We start from the raw sequence: 18,296 nt of genomic DNA, 5'->3' as shown, positions 1-18,296 counted from the left end.
AAGTCATAGAAGGAGAACTAACGGGGGAGATTTAACTCGGGTGGTCGTAGGCAACGACGATTCACAAGTAGTTCGGTGCCAGCCATGAGGATTCTGGTCAGAAGAAGAGTCGGAGGTGACTCGCTGGTATTGAGAGAGAAAAAAAACAGAGAGACTTCGAGAGGTAGAGAGTTCTTTTTTTTTTCAAGTGTGGAGACATGTTAGTGTTTGCATAAGTGATAAATTTGGGCCAAAAATGTATTGGAGCCAAAACCAAAAATATTATTGGAGCCAATTTTTGGAGTCAAATCTTATGGAGGGAAATATAGTTAGAACCAAATATTATTCTCTTGTAATCCCTAAAACTATAAATTTCATATTTTAAAGTGTAACCCCTAAAACTACAAATCATCTGTGTCCTGCTTGATACACCGATGATAGTATTTCTTCTTTTTTTCGATCACTAATTAATTGCCATTGATTAATTGTAACTCCTTTTATCAATCAATTTTACATGTATTATGATTATATTATAGTTTGGATTTAAGTTTAAAATTTAAATATAAGTCCCAAACCACAAACCCCTAAAATCTAAACCCTATACTATAATATCTAACTCGTATCAAGCAAAGTAGCAAACATGATAAACATAAAAATTGAAGTGTTTCAAATATATAACACAAATACACATGATCTTAATTCAAACATTACTAGTATCAAACATATATCACAAACAAAAATTTCAAACATATAACACTTACATATTAGTTAGATACATAAACATTTATAGCCATGTGTTTCAAACTATAAATCTTTCGGCGACAATTTATTCCTCGCTAATTAGTAGCTATTTAGCTAGAGAGTGGCGACGGATCATATTCGTCGCTAGTTAGCTACGGACCGCTATAAATTAGCTACAAAAATGACATTTTTTTTTGTTTTGTCGCTATCTGTCGCAACTTTCATTGTTAATAGTTATGGCTACGGAAATGTCTTTGCCAGTCCTTAGCTATTTTCAATAATTCTTGTAGCACATATGCGAATATGTTTCTTTTTAGGACAGGATCGGAAAGAGATTGATGACCCGAAACGAAAACAAACAACAAAAATGTATGATTGCAGTTGCTTTGTCGAGAGGAATGGACCAGCGAACACTACTCGTTAGTGCACCAGAAGGGTAGCAAGATTCGATTCCTAGAAACACAGGACAACATTTTTCAGCTACAGCTTGTTCTGTCTTATTGGACTCCAAAGATTTGCAAAAAACTTTTGACAAGATCTCTTAAAAATGGAAAAAAAGAAAGGACAAAAAAAGAGATGGGGTGAGAGAGGCTCGAACTCTCGACCTCAGGATCACTCAATAGCTATGAGACCTACGCGCTAGCCAACTGCGCCACCACCCCATTTGTTATTCATTGACATTTGTTTTATTTTTATCTAGCGTAAGTTTTGTACAACATCGTAGAGCAGCCTCTGAATATTCAAAAAATTTACTGCGAGCTGAAACTTCTATAATATCTAGAAGCAACAGAAAATCGAGAAGAACAATATTATAGAAAATCACACGCGTAAATAAAAATATACTACTAAACACATGACCATGTCAAGAAGAATATAAAAAAGACTCCGGCAAACATTCGCTGAGCTGCTTTATTCAAACAAGTATAATAAAACTGAAGAAAGCTGGGAAAAAAGTGAAGAGGGTTTTCTTGGTGATTGTACACATCATCATAATATTTCTAACGAGCGTCCTTGGACAAAAGGCCATGCGATTCAACTTTCCTTGCGTTGCGGAGCTCATCAACTCCATCTCCTCTCTCAAACACTGCCGCTGCACCCATCCCCGTCCCTGCCAGATTCAACCAAACAACAATATCATTTTCAGACACCAACTTAGAGATCCTATGGGTGAGATTTTTAGAGAGAGAGAGAGAGAAGCATACCAATGCACATTGACACTACCCCAAATCGACAGTCTTTTCCACGGCGTTTCATCTCGTGCAACAAAGTAGCAACGCAACGTGCTCCTGTTAGAGTTTTAAACAATGATTAGCTAATCTTGGTCTTTTAGCCATAACTATTGTATCTAGCTTAGGACGGAATATAGGAGATTAGAGCAGTTCCGAGCTGGTTATAGCGCAGTTTGTGAAAGCACACTTATATGGATTCGTGGACAGATTATTTTGGGCAGGGGTTTGGTTGAGACTTGAGAGTTTAGAGTAGCTCATTAACTAAGTCTCTGTTCTTATATACCTGTAGCACCCAAAGGATGTCCTATGGCCATTGCGCCTCCGTTGACATTGATTTTCTCTGCGTCAAGTCCCAACTTGTTACGGCAATAAACAAACTGAGATGCAAATGCCTGAACACACAAATATTGAAACCAACAGTTAACATCGGACAGTTTGGGAAAATGATATGTGGTAAGAAGATCCTGGAAGTGTTTGCTATTTACCTCGTTGATCTCAAACAAGTCGATGTCATCGAGTTCTAAACCAGCAGCCTTAACTGCAGCAGGAATAGCAACTGCTGGACCGACACCCATGATTGCTGGGTCAACACCAACTGCAGCAAATGTCCTGCAATTTGTACAACAGTGTGAAATGAAGGGAAATACAGAAAGAACAAAGTATGTTCTCTAGATACTAGCGCATCTGTGTAAACGGACATCACAAGCATCTCCAGACTTGTACTGTTATAGCTTTATCAAAAGTTATCACCAACCTGAATACACCAAGAACGGGAAGTCCTTTCTGAGTAGCAACACTTCTCCTCATGAGGAGAACCGCTCCAGCACCATCACTAACTTGGCTGGAGTTTCCTGTTTGAGAGAGAGAAAAACGAAGCAATGGATTCAAAATTGTGAAAATAGGAACTGTAGTCTCTACAATGAAACAACTGATTCGGAAACTATACCAGCTGTTGTGGTTCCATCCTTTTTAAACACTGGCTTCAGCTTCCCAAGAGTAGCAAGGGTTGTGCTTGGTCGGATCCCATCATCAACAGAGACTGTAATGGGTTTCTCATCTCCTGTCTTTGGGTCAACAAGCTGGAACAGAAAACATAAGTTATTATAGCAAGAAGAGTCTTAAATGTTACAGTTATTGTATGGAGGATCTGGAAAATACCTTGGTTTTAACAGGAATGATCTCATCCTTGAATTTACCAGCAGCAGTAGCAGCAGCTGCCTTTCTGTGCGAGTCAACCTAACAATAATAATTCAACAGCTTAGCATCGGGAGATCGAATTTATGGGTTTATCTAACCGTACAAAATCATATTGAACAAGTCCAGTTGCCTTACAGCAGCTTGATCTTGCTCCTGCCTTGAGACACCAAAGCGCTGTGCCACATTTTCTGAAGTAACACCCATAGGGAGTAGACAGTTCTGTGCTTGCTCAAACTTCTTCACCTGCAATTACACAATACATTATATAATGCGCTACAAACTTCACAAAAGCCAGTTAAAGAATCCGGAGAAGAGATGAATAAGAGACAGTACCGCTGGGTTGACTGACCCTTCCCATGCCATCGGATTAGTAGTCATGGACTCCAATCCAGCCCCAATACCTGCATCCGACATCATCATCAGCTAAGATCTTCACATCAAATTAATGTAATCAAAGACGGCTATCCTCTTACCAATATCATAAAATCCAGCTTTGATGGCGGCGGCAACGTCAGCAACAGCTTGAAGCCCAGAAGAGCACTGTCTATTCACGGTTCTAACCGGAACGGTTTCTGCCAAAGCACATAACAGCATGAGCATTCATCATATAAAACACACCGATTTGCATCTCAGGACATAAGAGGAAACATACCAGGGAAACCGGCGTAAAAAGCAGACATCCTGCACTCGCTGGCCCTCTGAGACCCCGGTGCCAGAACAGTACCGACAACAATGTCACCAACATCACTCGGGTTAAGATTCGTCTTCTCTATCAATGCCTGCACCAAGAAGACAACACCATATAAACACAAGAAGTAGTAAAGAAAATATTAAAACCAACAAGAGAGTAGAGACAGACCCTCAAAACAGGTGCAAGGAGATCATCCGGATAAGTATCCTTGAAATTGCCACGTTTTGACTTGCATAGTGCAGTCCTATGTGCCCTGCAATGGATTAAAAAATGCGCGAGTTTATCATAAATATCTTAGAAAGTGACAAGACGTCATGATAAGCTTCTAGACAGACGAAATAATAAAAAAGAGCAAAAACATAAGAAATGGACTTACGCGACAATGACTACATCATCTCCGTAGAGAGAGGTTCTCTGATATGCAGCACTGTCACCAGCCAAGCAAGCTGAAGCCTGATAAAGTTCGAAGAAACGCGTTAAGGAGAAGATATACATATACGTAGTAGTTGAAATAAGATCAATCAAGTGAACAAATAAATATTCAAATCTTCAATTCAATCTCAATCGAGCTGAATCATAACTTTTTCAGATCATAGGAAGCCTTTTACAACGAATCAAATTATAGTTCAGTATCGTAATTTTAATCCAAATCCAAAATTCAAATCGAGAACAATCCGGAATCCTGAAGCTTAGAGATCGCGATGGATCGCGAGAGAGAGAGAGAGGGAGAGTAACTTACAGAAAGAGAACCTTCAAAGCTGTGAGAGGATGAAGAAGAAGAAGGACGGAGATGTTCAAGAAGAACTCTTTGTCTCTCGATTGCTTTCTCCATTTTCTTAACGAAGGATTTGTTGTGCACGAAACTCTAGACTCCTGGGGACCTCTTCGGGTTTGATCAATTTATAAGCGAAGATAGTTCACCGCACTTGGCTGTAATAATATAAATCCAAAATAAATAAGAAATCAAAATCATTTTTGTTTATAAATATTTATTTGCTTAGTTGGCAAAAAAAATATTTATTTCCTTAAAAATGTCCAATAATCCAATTTGGATACAAGTTCTTATCCTATCACGTTTATCAAAATCGAACAGTATCAGCCTTGACGCTTCTAACATGTTCACATTTATCAGATATCTATGAGTTTTGTAACGTTTTCGATAACCAAAAAAACAAATTGTTCGGTGGGCTAATAAGAAAAAAAGATTGATGATAAACTGAGAAAGAGACAATGAGATAAGATTAGGCGTGACGTGTGCCCCGCCCGTTTTGAGCTTTGAACTACGTGCCGTGTATTCATTCCCATCTTCAGGATCATACCCTTTTTTATTTACACCATTGACCCCCAACCTTTTCCGCTAACTTTATTTACGCCTCACATTTATCATTAACCCTCTGCATTCCTCATTGCTATACCATTCTATTTTTTTTTTGGAGCAATGCTATACCTTTCTCTTTTAAATTGTAAATACCGATGGAAAAAACACACACATCAGATTTCGATTACTAATAGACAAATGTCTCAATGTTTTTCTTTTTTGGTAAAATGTCCCAGTGTTTTGCTAAAGCAAACGCATTCAACACACAAAAAGTTGTCACCGGCCACATTTTTTTCTGTTCTTACACAAAAGATCTTTCATGGACATGCATTCAACGTTTATATTGTGGATACAACAACATTACTCCGACGAAAGCCGCCACGTGTGTATATCTATAAATATTACTACTAATTTACAGTATTCATCCTTTAATCTTATAGCTTTACAATAACTCTTTCACTTTTACTTCATCGGCTGGTGGTTTGGGTTCGTCGCTTGGTTTGCAAGGCAGCTGACATTAGCCGGAGCCGATCAATAATCTCCGTGAACGATGGTCGTATCGCTGGATCAAACGACCAGCATTGCTCCATCAACTCTCTCCACATCTGATCACATTTATCCGGCACCGATGGTCTCAACGTATTGTTCACAATCCCACCTTTTTATCAACACAACAAGCATCAAAAGACAGAACATGGTAGAAACTAAATTTGCTTCTGTAAGACTATAAAGAAAATAAGAGAAGCATAGATAGACCTATTATGGCGCCGCAGTGCATATCTGCGTAAGGTTCTTGGCCTGTTAATATCTCCCACATGGCGATACCAAATGAGAAAACATCTACCTGCAATAATGGTAGCTAAAGCTAAACTTTTCGTTGTTATTTATTGGATAAAGATATGTATTTAATTAAATGATTGTGATACCTTCTCAGAGACGCGGTTGCTGCTTCCATTTAACAGCTCTGGTGCCATCCATGGAAGTGTTCCTCTAACTCCACCAGAGACCAGCGTGTTCCGTTTTATTCTTGACAATCCAAAGTCACCAACCTGCATAATCCAAATATGTAAGCTGGGGAACTTACCAAGTGTAGTTAGCTATAGGCAAACCATCAAATGATGCTTGGAACGGAAAGAAACTAATGTTATATGTTGTGGTTCACTACAAGAAAACAACGGTATTCTGACGGACATTCCGACGGAAAATGAAATCCTCGGAATATCCCGAGGAATTTTCGAGGAAACACAAAATTTGGTTTCTTCGGAATATACCGACGGAATTCCGAGGAAATACTAATCCATCGGAATATTCTTATGGAATACCGAGGAAAAATGTATTCCTCGGAAAAAACCGATGAATTCCGATGATATATTATAGCCGTTAGAGAGCCGTTGGGGGATTTTAAAAATTCCGAGGAAATTCCGACGAACTAGCCGTTGGCGTCGGAATTCCGTCGGAATTTCCTCGGGCTGTCGGTAGGATTTCAACTATAAATACAAGCACCCCTCTTCCTCTTCATTCACTCCATATCTTCATCCTCCCTCTTACTCTCTTTACACACGAATTTGATTGATAAAAAACATGTCTTCTTCAAATTATTTTCGTTCTTTGATCGATCGACCTCATTTGGATCCGAACACGAGATTGCTTATGGAAGAATACCAACGAGGTATAACCGAATTCATGGGGTTAGTTCACCGACAACCGGAAGCAAAAACAGGTATGTTAAGATGTCCTTACTCTAATTGTAAAAATAGAAAGGTTATTAAAGAGTGGGATGTTTGGACTCATCTATATTTGAGTGGGTTTACACGAAGTTACAAAATTTGGTATCATCATGGGGAAACTGATTATGAACATGGTAGTACTAGCGAACCTCAGCCAGCGGTTAGATTAGAAGAACCAATTAGAACGGATGTAGATTATGGTGTAGGTACTGAGCAGATGGTAAATGATCATTTTAGAGGGGAAGATTTACCCAATGCATAAGCTAGGAGATTTTATGATATGTTGGATGCTGGAAAGCAACCATTGTACGAAGGTTGCAGAGATGGTCATTCAGCTTTATCATCTGCTACAAGATTGATGGGCATTAAAACATATTATAATTTGGCTGAAGACTGTGTGGATGCGATTGCTGATTTTGTAAAAGGTATTCTACCCGAGGATAATGTAGCTCCTAGTTCATACTACGAGGTTCAGAAACTCGTAGCTGGTCTTGGTTTATCGTATCAGGTAATAGATGTATGCAGCGACAACTGCATGATTTATTGGAGGGCGGATGAACAGCGGGTTACATGCAAATTTTGTGGAAAGTCTCGTTATAAAGATACGAGTGGAAGAGTTCCAGTGCCATATAAAAGGATGTGGTATTTGCCTTTGACGGAAAGGTTGCAGAGGTTGTATCCGTCTGAACGCACAGCGCAACCAATGAGATGGCATGCGGAGCACTCAACAGATGGTGAGATCAGACATCCTTCAGATGCAAAAGCGTGGAAGCATTTCCAATCAAAGTATCCCGACTTTGCGTATGAGAGAAGAAATGTCTACCTTGGTGCATGTACTGATGGTTTCAGCCCGTTTGGCAAGAGTGGAAGACAATATTCTCTATGGCCCGTCATTCTTACACCATACAACCTACCCCCAAACTTGTGCTTGCGACGAGAGTTTTTGTTTCTCTCGATTCTCGTTCCCGGACCAGAGCATCCTAAGAGATCACTTGATGTGTTTCTTCAGCCACTAATATATGAGATGCAACAACTATGGGCTCAAGGTGCTGAAACATACGATGTTTCGTCTAAAGAAAACTTTCAAATGCGGGCAGTACTAATGTGGACAATAAGTGATTTTCCAGCATATGGTATGTTATCTGGATGGACAACGCATGGAAGGCTATCATGTCCATATTGTCAAGATAACACTGATGCTTTCCAACTAAAACACGGAAGGAAAACGTGTTGGTTTGACTGTCACAGGAGATTCCTACCAAGGAAAACGTGTTCGTTGAATCCGTAAGTTCTTTTTTTTTAAGTTTAATTCATTTATTTCTTGATTTAAATTTGGCTATTTTCTATTTCAGTCGGTTCCAAAGAAGAAGGGACGTTTGGTCGGTTTGGGTCGTCGCACCCGGTCGGTTCCTCCTTCTTCTGCACCACCGCCCTTTGTTGATCCAGAAGTACTTACGGCTCAGTTGAAGGACAAGGATGATCGTATATCTTTGTTTGAGACCCAGATGGCGGCTCAACAGGCGGGCTATGAGGCACAGAGGAGGCTGAACCAGCAAATGATGGAGATGATGCAGAGGATGTACCCGAACGAGGTGTTCCCGGACGTGCCAGACCCGTAGTTTTTTTTTTTTTTCAAAAACTCGGAATGTTTTATTTTTATTTGTACAACTTTGAATATTAACTAAAATGATTTCAATTTTAATTTTAATTTTATATTTTCGAATTTAAATTTCAAAAATTTTATTTTTAAAAAAAAATTATTTTTTTTTAAATTCCGAGGAAATGAACCCTCAGAATATACCGAGGGACACGTTCCTCGGAATTTTCCGAGGGCTCCGTTCCTCGGAAATTCCCGATGAATATTCCGAAGAACATTTCGTCGGACTTCCGAGGATTGGACCATCGGAAAGTCCATCGAAATATCCCGAGGAAGTTCTCCCTCGGTATATTCCGAGGACCTTTCCGACGAACTGGTGGTCCTCGGAGTTTCCTCGGAAATTCATTTCCTCGGAATTCCGTCGGAAATTTCCGAGGGATTTCCGAGAAAAAATGAATTTCCGAGGAGTTATTTCCGAGGACTTGTTTCGTCGGTATGTCGTCGGAATAACGTTATTCCGACGACATACCGACGAAACAAGTCCTCGGAAATTCATTTTTCCTCGGAAATCCCTCGGAAATGACGACATACCGACGATTTTTTTCCTCAGTATGTCGCTGTTTTGTTGTAGTGTTTCCGGTCAGGGCTATTACTCGTTTTGGGCCTAGAATCTAGTTCAAAAACAGAAAGCATGGAATTTTTTATTTTTTAACAGATTTTGGAAACGGGGTTTGTTACCTTGCATATTGGTCGTTGCGTATCTCTCAAGTTAACAAGCAAGTTATCGCATTTTAGGTCAAAATGAACTATGTTCTTCAAATGTAAATACTCCATACCAAATGCAGCATCTAGTGTTATCATCAGCTTCTTGCGCCGATCAAGCGACCTGTGGGATTACTTTCATCAGTATTAACTCAGAGGAAGAAGAAGAAGACTAAGATTAATTAGGATGTACCTATCTTTTCTGTGCAAGGCATGTCTCAAAGATCCATTAACCATAAACTCAGTCACAGTCGCCATACTTTCACCAGGTCCTTTTGGCACAACCCCATAAAAGGCCACCACATTTGGATGGTGAAGATTCGCCAAGATCCTAGCTTCCCTCCAGAAATCTTTCGTCTGTACAAAAACACCAGTGTGGAGCTAATGGAGGAGACATATGATATAAAGCTGAGTTAAGTAAGTAAAACCTGTCGTTCTTGCTCTGATGATCGACCAGAGAAGCAGCTATTCTTTATCCTCTTGATAGCAACATCAGTCCCTCTCCACTTCCCATAATAAACAGTTCCAAATGTTCCAGATCCTAGCTCATGTAAGTCCTCAAGATCTGTATTCTTTATAATCTGAACATACAAAGACCAAAGTCAATGATGAACAACACTTAAAAACAAAACCAACAGTCTGAAAACTTTTTGTTACCTGTACGTTACAGATTCCAGCTTCTCCCACTGCATCATCATTAATGTTTCCTTTACCATATTTTTCCTGCATAATAAAAGAAAGCATCACAGCCACACAGAGAAAATCTACTAAAAAAAAAAAGAAAAAGCAAATTTACCTCTATTCTAGATTCAGAACAAACACTTGTATTCTCTCCTTCTCTTGTATAGTAGTTATTATCATCTGTTTTAATATGTACATGAGGAACAATAGTAGTACCGTTTGTAACATCCTCAACTATGACCCTTGCACCAAGCAGATTCTTTCTGTAAAGATCATTAGATGATATTTGTGTTCGTGGGAGTGCATCAAGATTGTCTTTTCTAACCAGACAATCAGCAAGATTCTCGTTGGTATTGGTGGCCAACGAGAACACAGAGTTTCCTGCAGAGTCTTGTGAACCGATGGAAGCAATCCTGACAACTCTATGGCAATTTTGACTGAAGGAGCTACTAGTTTCACTAAATCCAAGTTGATTTGAAGCAAAAATATCAAAGGAGCTAGGATCCTCATTGTTCATCCATTTGTTAACTTCTGTGGTGAGTTGAGTCTCGTTGTTTACTAGTTGTGGATTCTTGAATGAGAAGTAACTCTCTTCCCATTTCTCTGAACCAAACGACATAGCCAAAGAAGGTGACTTCTCTCTCACCATTTGCCATGTAGGCTTGGTGACTGCTTCTAACCGGTTCTCTATTTGGCTCTCATCATGCAACTGTGGATCAGAAACAACGTTTTTTAGCATAAGTTTCCCAGACCCGGTATAGGATGGACCGGTTTGAGGATGAGGAAAAACATTCCCACTGGGGCTCCTGTGGAAGTTCCTCTCAGGATGGTTCGTCTCAATCAAGAAAGGATTCTGCTGTGGGAAGTTTGAACCAACCATGAAAGGGAAGTTATTGTCATAGATTCCATATGGGTTAACGAAGTAAGAAGTGTCGGTATTGGATCTCTTGTGTGCTGATGAAGGAGATGGGAGGTCATATGGTATCTGAATCCCATGCATGTAATGACTAGAAGTAGTAGAGTCTCTATGACTTAAGGTAGGGCTATAATTATCCGAAGCAGTTCCAAATTGTGTTGTTGCTTGACTTTTCCCACTTGAACTCTTTTGAGGACTCACATCCACAAAGCCATTAAGAGCTGAAAGATATTGATAATGTTCAATATCTGTATGCTGAGTGTTTTGGTTTAAGTTCTGTGTCTCAGTTAAAGACACAAGAAACACTCTTATCCTCTTGGAACCAGCCTTCTCTTCAGCTTCTTGATACTCTTCAATCATATGAAGAAGATCTTCATCTGAGCGAACGGAGATTAGTGCATCAAGATCTTCTCCTGGTAATTGGTACTTGATTGTATGAGGATGGTTGCATATAGCAAATGTCTTTTGCATCAACTCATTCAAACCAACATGTTTATACGTCGAGATTATTCGAGTCTCTCCTCCAATGTAGCTAAGCTTCCCATCACCAGACCGCGGTAAGATCCTTCCCCCAAAACTGCATAGAAGCTTCAGTTTTACAGGTAATGAAACATCTGATGCTGTTTGGTACATCCAAACCGAGTCAGCAACATCTGAAACGCCGGAATCAACTCTCTGGATCCCGAGGACTCGATTGAGATCCTCATAATCACTCTTCTCAACATTTTTACTAGCTTTCCTTTGAGCACTATAATTCTTCAAGAACTCATCTGAAAACTCCTCCCCTGTCTGATTGCAAACATTGTCTCCATTCATCTTACTGCCACAATCGGCATTACCATGGAAACTATCCCTATTTAACATCTTACTTGAACTTCATGGTATCTCCATTCTCATGGTCTCACAAGAACCAAACCAAGAAAAGCAAAATTCTTATTCTTTCATAATACATATCAAAATGGTCAATGTCTGTTCTCCTCGTTCACAAAAATATCCTCAGTTTCAGATACATTGTGCTCTTAATATCCATGAACATATATCATCTTCAAGCTTTTTGAGAAAGAATCAGACCGCAACCTATGTATATACACAACTTTGACAATATCATAAACCAAACGAGGAGAGATTCTCGAATGAATGATGCGCTGGGAATTTCAGATTACCCTGCCTAAAAAGCAACGATGAGGATCCATTACAACAACCATGGGGACAGTTTGAAACAAAGAAACTCTTGTTCTGTTTTGTAGTTTTGTCTGCAAATGACGAAATGAACAAATCACTGTCTCAAGCACATAATGTGGTACGAAAGAAAAGTAATCAGAAACGGAGTTAATTACCCGTAGAAAAGGGCCAAACCAGAGGTGAGATTAACAATGAAGAAAACGAAATTTGTGGGAAAAGAAAAAAAAAATAGAAGAATGTGTTTGTTAAGATGGAGAAGATAAAAATTGTTAAGATGGAGAAGATAAAAATGCAAATTATAATCTTGTTTCTAACAAGATTGTAACATACTGCTTCTGTTTAAAATATAGCAGATGTTTTGGTTAAAGGCACATGAATTAACATAATTTTTTTTTTTTTAAATATAATCAAAATATAAATTTAAAATCACACAGCCAAAATATATGAATACACTTAATTATGTATTTTTCAATCAAACTGAAGTTATTTCCAAAATATTAAAATAAAATATATTTTACAACACGATAGCTACAGATTCGGAAAGTAATATATATTGACCCACTTGGAAATTTTGTATTCTCATTACCCCACTTCTTTTCTAATTACCCTATCATATTTCTCTTCTCTTTATTATCCTCAACTATTATATTATTATTTATTTCTCGCGGACTCCACGTCTTATTTCTAATTTTAAAAGTAAAAAGCAGACCCTTCATCCCACATAAAGTCCATAATTAATTGGACACCTAACAGGCGACCCCACACCCCATTTACCTCTTTCCTTCCCACAGTTGTCCATCTGTTCCTTTTTTCCAACAACCTGCGAATGCTTCTTCCCCTTCAAGCCCCATTAGCGTTTTTTGAAGGTTCTTTGACGAATATTGGTACGATTTTTTCATGAAATTTTCATACTAATATACTACTTATATTCTATGTGTTATGAGCAACAAAAAAAATAAAAACTTAGCTGTAAAAATCGTGAAAGTTTTCAAAGAAAAATGAAAATAAAATTTGAAAAAGGTTTTTTTTGTTTTTAACACGATTTTGATAGGAAAAAAACATAAAAATGGTGTTAGACGATAATGTGGGTTTTGTAACACGTTATTTGTTGATTAAACAGACTTACACCAATGAAAGATTAAAGTTTTAGGTATATTGGTATGAAAATGATGTTTGAGGACTATTTTGTATATTTCTGCTAATTTTTCACTGTTTTAAAGCAAAATAATACATTACAATATTGGTAGACGATATTGTGGGTTGTATAATACCCCCTTGGTCAGTTAAAAGGTTAAATCAACAAAAATGAAAATCTATAGAAACTACTGGAATACTAGTACTACTAAGCTAAAACATGTATTACTTGTATTACTAATTCGAGTATGTACCAAAGATCTTGGACAACTTAGATTCTTTAAACGGTTAACTAATCATAATTTTTGTTTCAGGTAATCTATGGCTTCTCCTATACAATCATATGTTTTGATTACAGAGGAAGTTACATCAAAGATGGGGGTGGGAGAAGATGGATCTCGGGAGAAGATGAAATTCACACTCTAGTGATGAAGACAGCTGGGGAAGAGATTACGTATTCTGAATTGGTTGAGAGTATATACAGAAAGATTAAGGCAAATGGAGATGGGATGGTGAAGATTAGTTACTTTCCAATGGTATTGTATTCGAACAAGCCATCATATATTTGGTGTGATGAAGACGTTTTGGGTTATCTCATGCAAGTAAATCATGATAAATGTAGAAGTGTTTTACATGTGGAGATCAGCAGCGACATGGACGATACATATGGTGGTATGTCACTTTCAGGAGATGATGATGAAACTGATGATAGCTATGTTGGTCTTTCTGATGGAGATGATGATGAAACTAATGATAGCTATGTTGGTCTTTCTGATGGGACCGAGGAAGATGGAACTGAGCAAGATGGAACTGATCAGGATCATGAGATGGATGGCGTGGTCGCGCTTTACACAGCCGAACAACATGAAGACATTGAGATGCATGAGAATTTAGAGCATGGGTATGAAGGAACAGAAGTAAGAGTGGAAGAAGAAGCTGCAAGAGCGGAAGTTGAAGCTGCAAGAGCAGGAGTTGAAGCTGCAAGAGCAGGAATTGAAGCTGCAAGAGCAGTAGTTGAAGCCACGACAGCAGTAGAAGAAGAATGGGATGATGGTCTCGATTTGGTTAAGGGTCAAGAATTCAGAACTAAGGTAGCCATGCAAGTTCTAGTTCAGAGGGGTGCACATAAGAATGGTTTTGAGTATGAAACATTTAAGTCCGATACTGTGAGATTTGTGGCAAAATGTCGAGGAGCCAAAAAAGGATGCAAGTGGTATTTGCGTGTAGCAAAGCTTAAGAATTCAGATCTTTGGACGGTTAGAACTTACAACAAGTCTCATACGTGCTCAGTAGTAACTACAAGTACCCTTAGAAATAGAAGGAGAGGCACACCACAGGTTGTTGCATCTGTTTTGAGTGAAGAATATCCCGGTAGATATGACACACCAACACCAAATGATCTGATCAGTATGGTTACCCACAAGGTTGGTGTTGATGTGTAATATGCCACAGAATGGAGAGGAAAAAGGATGGCTGCTAATGAAGTCCGAGGTACTCCGGAAGAGAGTTTTTCTATGATACACTCCTATATGTACATGCTTAAGTTGAAGAATCCTGACTCAGTAAGTTATGTTGAAGTGGATGCGGCGAAAAGATTTAAGTATCTATTTTTCGCATTTGGAGCTTCCATAGAAGGGTTCGCAGCGATAAGGAAAGTTATCATTGTGGATGGAACACATCTTAAGCATGTTTATGGTGGAGTTCTGCTTGTTGCGACGGCTCAAGATCCTGATCGTCACCACTACCCTATCGCATTTGGTGTAGTTGATGGAGAGAAAGACGAAAGCTGGAGGCGAATTGGTTTTTCTTTCGGATAGAAATGGAAGCTTGATCAAGTCAATACGTGAGGTGTTCCCAATGGCTGCACATGGGTATTGTATCTGGCATTTGTCTCAAAATGTCAAAGGACATGTTTTCAACAACAGAGACGCTTGCGCAAGCAAGTTTACAGAGTGTGCACATGCTTATACAGTGGCTGAGTTCGATGATCTCTATGATGCCTTTTCCAGAAGGTATCCTTCTGCTGCGGCATATCTGGAGAAAAGTGTTGAAGTGAGAAAATTGGCAAGATGTTACTTTGAAGGAGACAAATACAATGTTAACACAAATCCATTAATGGTGTTCTTCGGGAAGCGAGGAAATTCTTCATGTTACCGATGATTGATGTTATCATCAAGAAAATGACTGAATGGTTTAACAAACATAGGAAGAAGGCAGCTGAAATACCAGTCACAAAGAAGCTTGTGCCAACAGTGGAAAATGAGTTGTCAAAAAGATGTTTGGAAGCGAGGTGTTTAGATGTTGTTGAGATAAACAGCTTCCACCTTGAGTACAATGTCAATGGTAGTGACTTAAAGATTTATACGGTTGATTTGGCAAGAAAAATGTGCACCTGCAGGTGTTTTGATATAGACAAAATCCCATGTGTTCATGCTGCTGCTGCTGCCAAGTTCTTGAGCGTAGGAAGAGATCTTCATCTACAAGAGTTTTGTTCGAAATACTATTTGGTGGAGTTGTGGGCATTGGCATACTGTATGACGATTTATCATGTTCCTCATATGTCTGAATGGGTCATACCTGATGAGTTTCGAGCACTTAAAGTTCTTCCCCCGGTATATGAAAAAAAGGACCCACTCAAAAGCAAAGGTTTCCATCAGCCGGAGAATCTCGTGGACGAAGAAGAGGACGCGGAAGGGGAAGAGGCAGGGGCAGGGGAAGGAGAGGCGGACGTTTGTATGAGGATTTCGAATGTGGAAGTATTTCTGCCACCACTGAGTAACATGGAACTCTTGTACTAGGTAACGCTGCACTACTCAGTACTATCGAAACTACTATGTGTAATATGGACTACTATGTACTACTATGGACTACTATATGAAATATGGACTACTAGGTACTACTATGAACTACTATGTGTAATATGGACTACTAGGTACTACTATGGACTACCTAGGACTACCTTGAACTACCTTGAATTGCTATGTAGTATGCATGTTTCTAAGAACCTTTGTTTTCGTTTTATTATTTATTTTTAGAAAACATATCTCATATATTACGAGATTATATGGTCATATTTGTGTTTATTTGCCAAATTAGACATAGAATACTCTTAAATTCTCAAATTAGTTGAAAACCTCTCATTTCTATAGAAAACATCCTTCTACTTCTATACTAATGTCTTGTCCTCAATTGGGCCAAACCTGCTACAAGACAATCACACAACACAAAGCATCCTACATAAGATATAGCATTCAAGTTTTACAGACCGGCAAGCAACAAGACATAACATCTTACATAAGTTCACAACAAAGCCGAGATAAATACTAAACACCCAAAATATTTTAAGCTTCTTGTCTTCTAAGCCTTTGTTCTAGGCTTCTTCTTGCGCCCTTCAATCTCATCAGTGTTAGCTTCAGTGAAAGGAGTGGAAACCCACTGTGAGCGTGAACGTATCCTTTTTGTCTGTTCTGGCGTTGTGAACTTCTTTGGTTGAGTAGCCTTTCTCGGTCTACCCCTCGGCTTAGGAGCCTGCTTAGGAGCCTGCTTCCTCAACGCCATTTGCTTTGGCCTATGATTGACCCCAGTTCCAGAAGGCTTGACTGCTCCCTTGTCAGCTTCCTTCGTTTCACAAGTACTGCCTTCGTAGACAACCATGTACCACTCTTGCTTTTCTTCCTCAGTATATTTTTCAGTCTCTTTCTCGGGTTCTTCCACCTCATCCTCCACCATTTCTTCAGCCTTTTCCTCAGGTTCTTCCACCTCTTCCTCCACCATTTTTCCCTCTTCCTCAGGTTCTTCCACCTCTTCCTCCACCATTTTTTCAGCCTCTTCCTCAGGTTCTTCCACCTCTTCCTCCACCATTTTTTCAGCCTTTTCGAACAACTTCTCTGGTGTTGTAAGGACTTGTCTCCTCGTGGCTGCTGCCTTAGTCCTACCATGTGGTGGTGTAGGAGTTTTCTCGGTTTCAACTTCAACCCGAGCCTCTGTTTCAACCTCTTCTTCAATCTCATTGGCTTCATTCATCTCAACTTCATCTTGAACCTCATCAGGTTCTTTCTCAGGTATTTTTTCATTGGCTTCATTCATCTTAACCTCATCTTGAACCTCAACCCGAACCTCAGTTTCAACCTCTTTTTCTTTGTCTTCTTTAGCTTCTGCTTCAGGTTCAGGTTCTTTCTCTTCCTCAGAACCTCTATCGTCCTTCTGAGCCTCTTCTTCACTCTCTTCCTCATCCTCTTTTTCTTTGTCTTCTTCAGCTTCTGCTTCAGGTTTAGGTTCTGTATCTTCCTCAGAACCTTTATCGTCCTTCTGAGCCTCTTCTTCACTCTCTTTCTCTTCTACCACCTCTGTATTTTAAACCATATCTGCATCTTCAGGTTCTTTGGTTGCTGCGTCCACTCCATTGCTGTCATTCCGCTGCCCACCCCAGTCATAATCCATGCCTTGGTAGTCGAAACCCTCATTGTTCTCGTTATCCTCCTCCTTCTCTTTCATTTCCTTCATTTCTTTCTCAATGCCATCAATCCTCCCGTCCAATGTCTCCACCTTCTTGGCCTTCTTTTTTAAATAATATTGGCAATCCTCAATCTTCTCAAGCTTCTTCTCCATTGCCTTCATCCTCTTACACCTCTTTTTTAAAACAACTTGGCAACTTTCAATCTTCCTAAGCCTCTTGTTCATTTTCTCCACCTTCCCATTCACTTCACTCAAACATGTCATCAACCTCTCTTCAAACCCTTTCAAAAAATCCCCAAACTTGTATTAGAGGAGGATGCTTCTTCATGCACTTTCCTTTTGTCTTTCTTCTAAGGAAACTCCCTTGCAGCCACATCTAACTTATAGAGTTCTTGCCAAAAGATAGGCTTCTCCTTAACTGTCAGCCATGTGCTCCACAAATTACTCACGCCTTCTTCATTTTCATAGTCTGGCTCCCCATCCTTATGCGTGCCATGAGAGGTTCCTCATCAACAGTAGGAACAAGAATACTATCAATAATCTGAAAATTTATACCAAAACAATATCAAACACATAGTATCCCACTCACTTAATAAAAACAAAACAACACTCAACACATACCTTAATTTCTCCAAGTGTGTCGTACAAATCCTCAAGAGGATAACCCTTCATGCTGTTACTTTGGAA

General features: G+C 39.2%; 3 protein-coding genes and 1 non-coding gene across 4 annotated transcripts; all 4 read right to left on the bottom strand.

Moving 5' to 3' along the window:
- Positions 1 to 1,297: 1,297 nt before the first annotated feature.
- TRNAM-CAU lies at positions 1,298 to 1,382 on the bottom strand. Its single transcript is given in 2 exon segments — positions 1,298 to 1,333; positions 1,345 to 1,382. It is a non-coding gene; the product is annotated as a tRNA-Met (tRNA).
- A 132-nt stretch (positions 1,383 to 1,514) lies between these two features.
- Positions 1,515 to 4,820, bottom strand: LOC125585841 (3-ketoacyl-CoA thiolase 2, peroxisomal-like). Its single transcript, XM_048755539.1, has 14 exons — positions 4,577 to 4,820; positions 4,214 to 4,290; positions 4,006 to 4,090; positions 3,799 to 3,925; positions 3,620 to 3,718; positions 3,480 to 3,547; positions 3,282 to 3,389; positions 3,108 to 3,185; positions 2,896 to 3,028; positions 2,704 to 2,800; positions 2,435 to 2,558; positions 2,233 to 2,341; positions 1,923 to 2,006; positions 1,515 to 1,828 (listed from the first exon to the last, which is right to left on the bottom strand). The coding sequence occupies exons 1-14, from the start codon at positions 4,667 to 4,669 to the stop codon at positions 1,719 to 1,721; spliced, it is 1,392 nt and encodes a 463-aa protein (XP_048611496.1). The 5' UTR covers positions 4,670 to 4,820; the 3' UTR covers positions 1,515 to 1,718.
- A 657-nt stretch (positions 4,821 to 5,477) lies between these two features.
- On the bottom strand, positions 5,478 to 12,824 carry LOC111212191 (serine/threonine-protein kinase EDR1-like). The gene is made up of 8 exons (XM_048755538.1): positions 10,038 to 12,824; positions 9,899 to 9,964; positions 9,670 to 9,822; positions 9,435 to 9,598; positions 9,218 to 9,365; positions 6,082 to 6,204; positions 5,912 to 5,999; positions 5,478 to 5,813 (listed from the first exon to the last, which is right to left on the bottom strand). Exons 1-8 carry the CDS (start codon positions 11,700 to 11,702, stop codon positions 5,623 to 5,625), a joined length of 2,598 nt encoding a protein of 865 aa, XP_048611495.1. The 5' UTR covers positions 11,703 to 12,824; the 3' UTR covers positions 5,478 to 5,622.
- A 3,687-nt stretch (positions 12,825 to 16,511) lies between these two features.
- On the bottom strand, positions 16,512 to 17,873 carry LOC111212192 (glutamic acid-rich protein-like). The gene is made up of 2 exons (XM_048755473.1): positions 17,579 to 17,873; positions 16,512 to 17,500 (listed from the first exon to the last, which is right to left on the bottom strand). The coding sequence occupies exons 1-2, from the start codon at positions 17,871 to 17,873 to the stop codon at positions 16,512 to 16,514; spliced, it is 1,284 nt and encodes a 427-aa protein (XP_048611430.1).
- Positions 17,874 to 18,296: the final 423 nt, after the last annotated feature.

This window comes from Brassica napus, chromosome C4 (genome assembly GCF_020379485.1).
Source record: "Brassica napus cultivar Da-Ae chromosome C4, Da-Ae, whole genome shotgun sequence".
NCBI classification, from domain to species: Eukaryota; Viridiplantae; Streptophyta; class Magnoliopsida; order Brassicales; family Brassicaceae; genus Brassica; species Brassica napus.
This window is presented reverse-complemented; position numbering and strand designations above follow the sequence as displayed.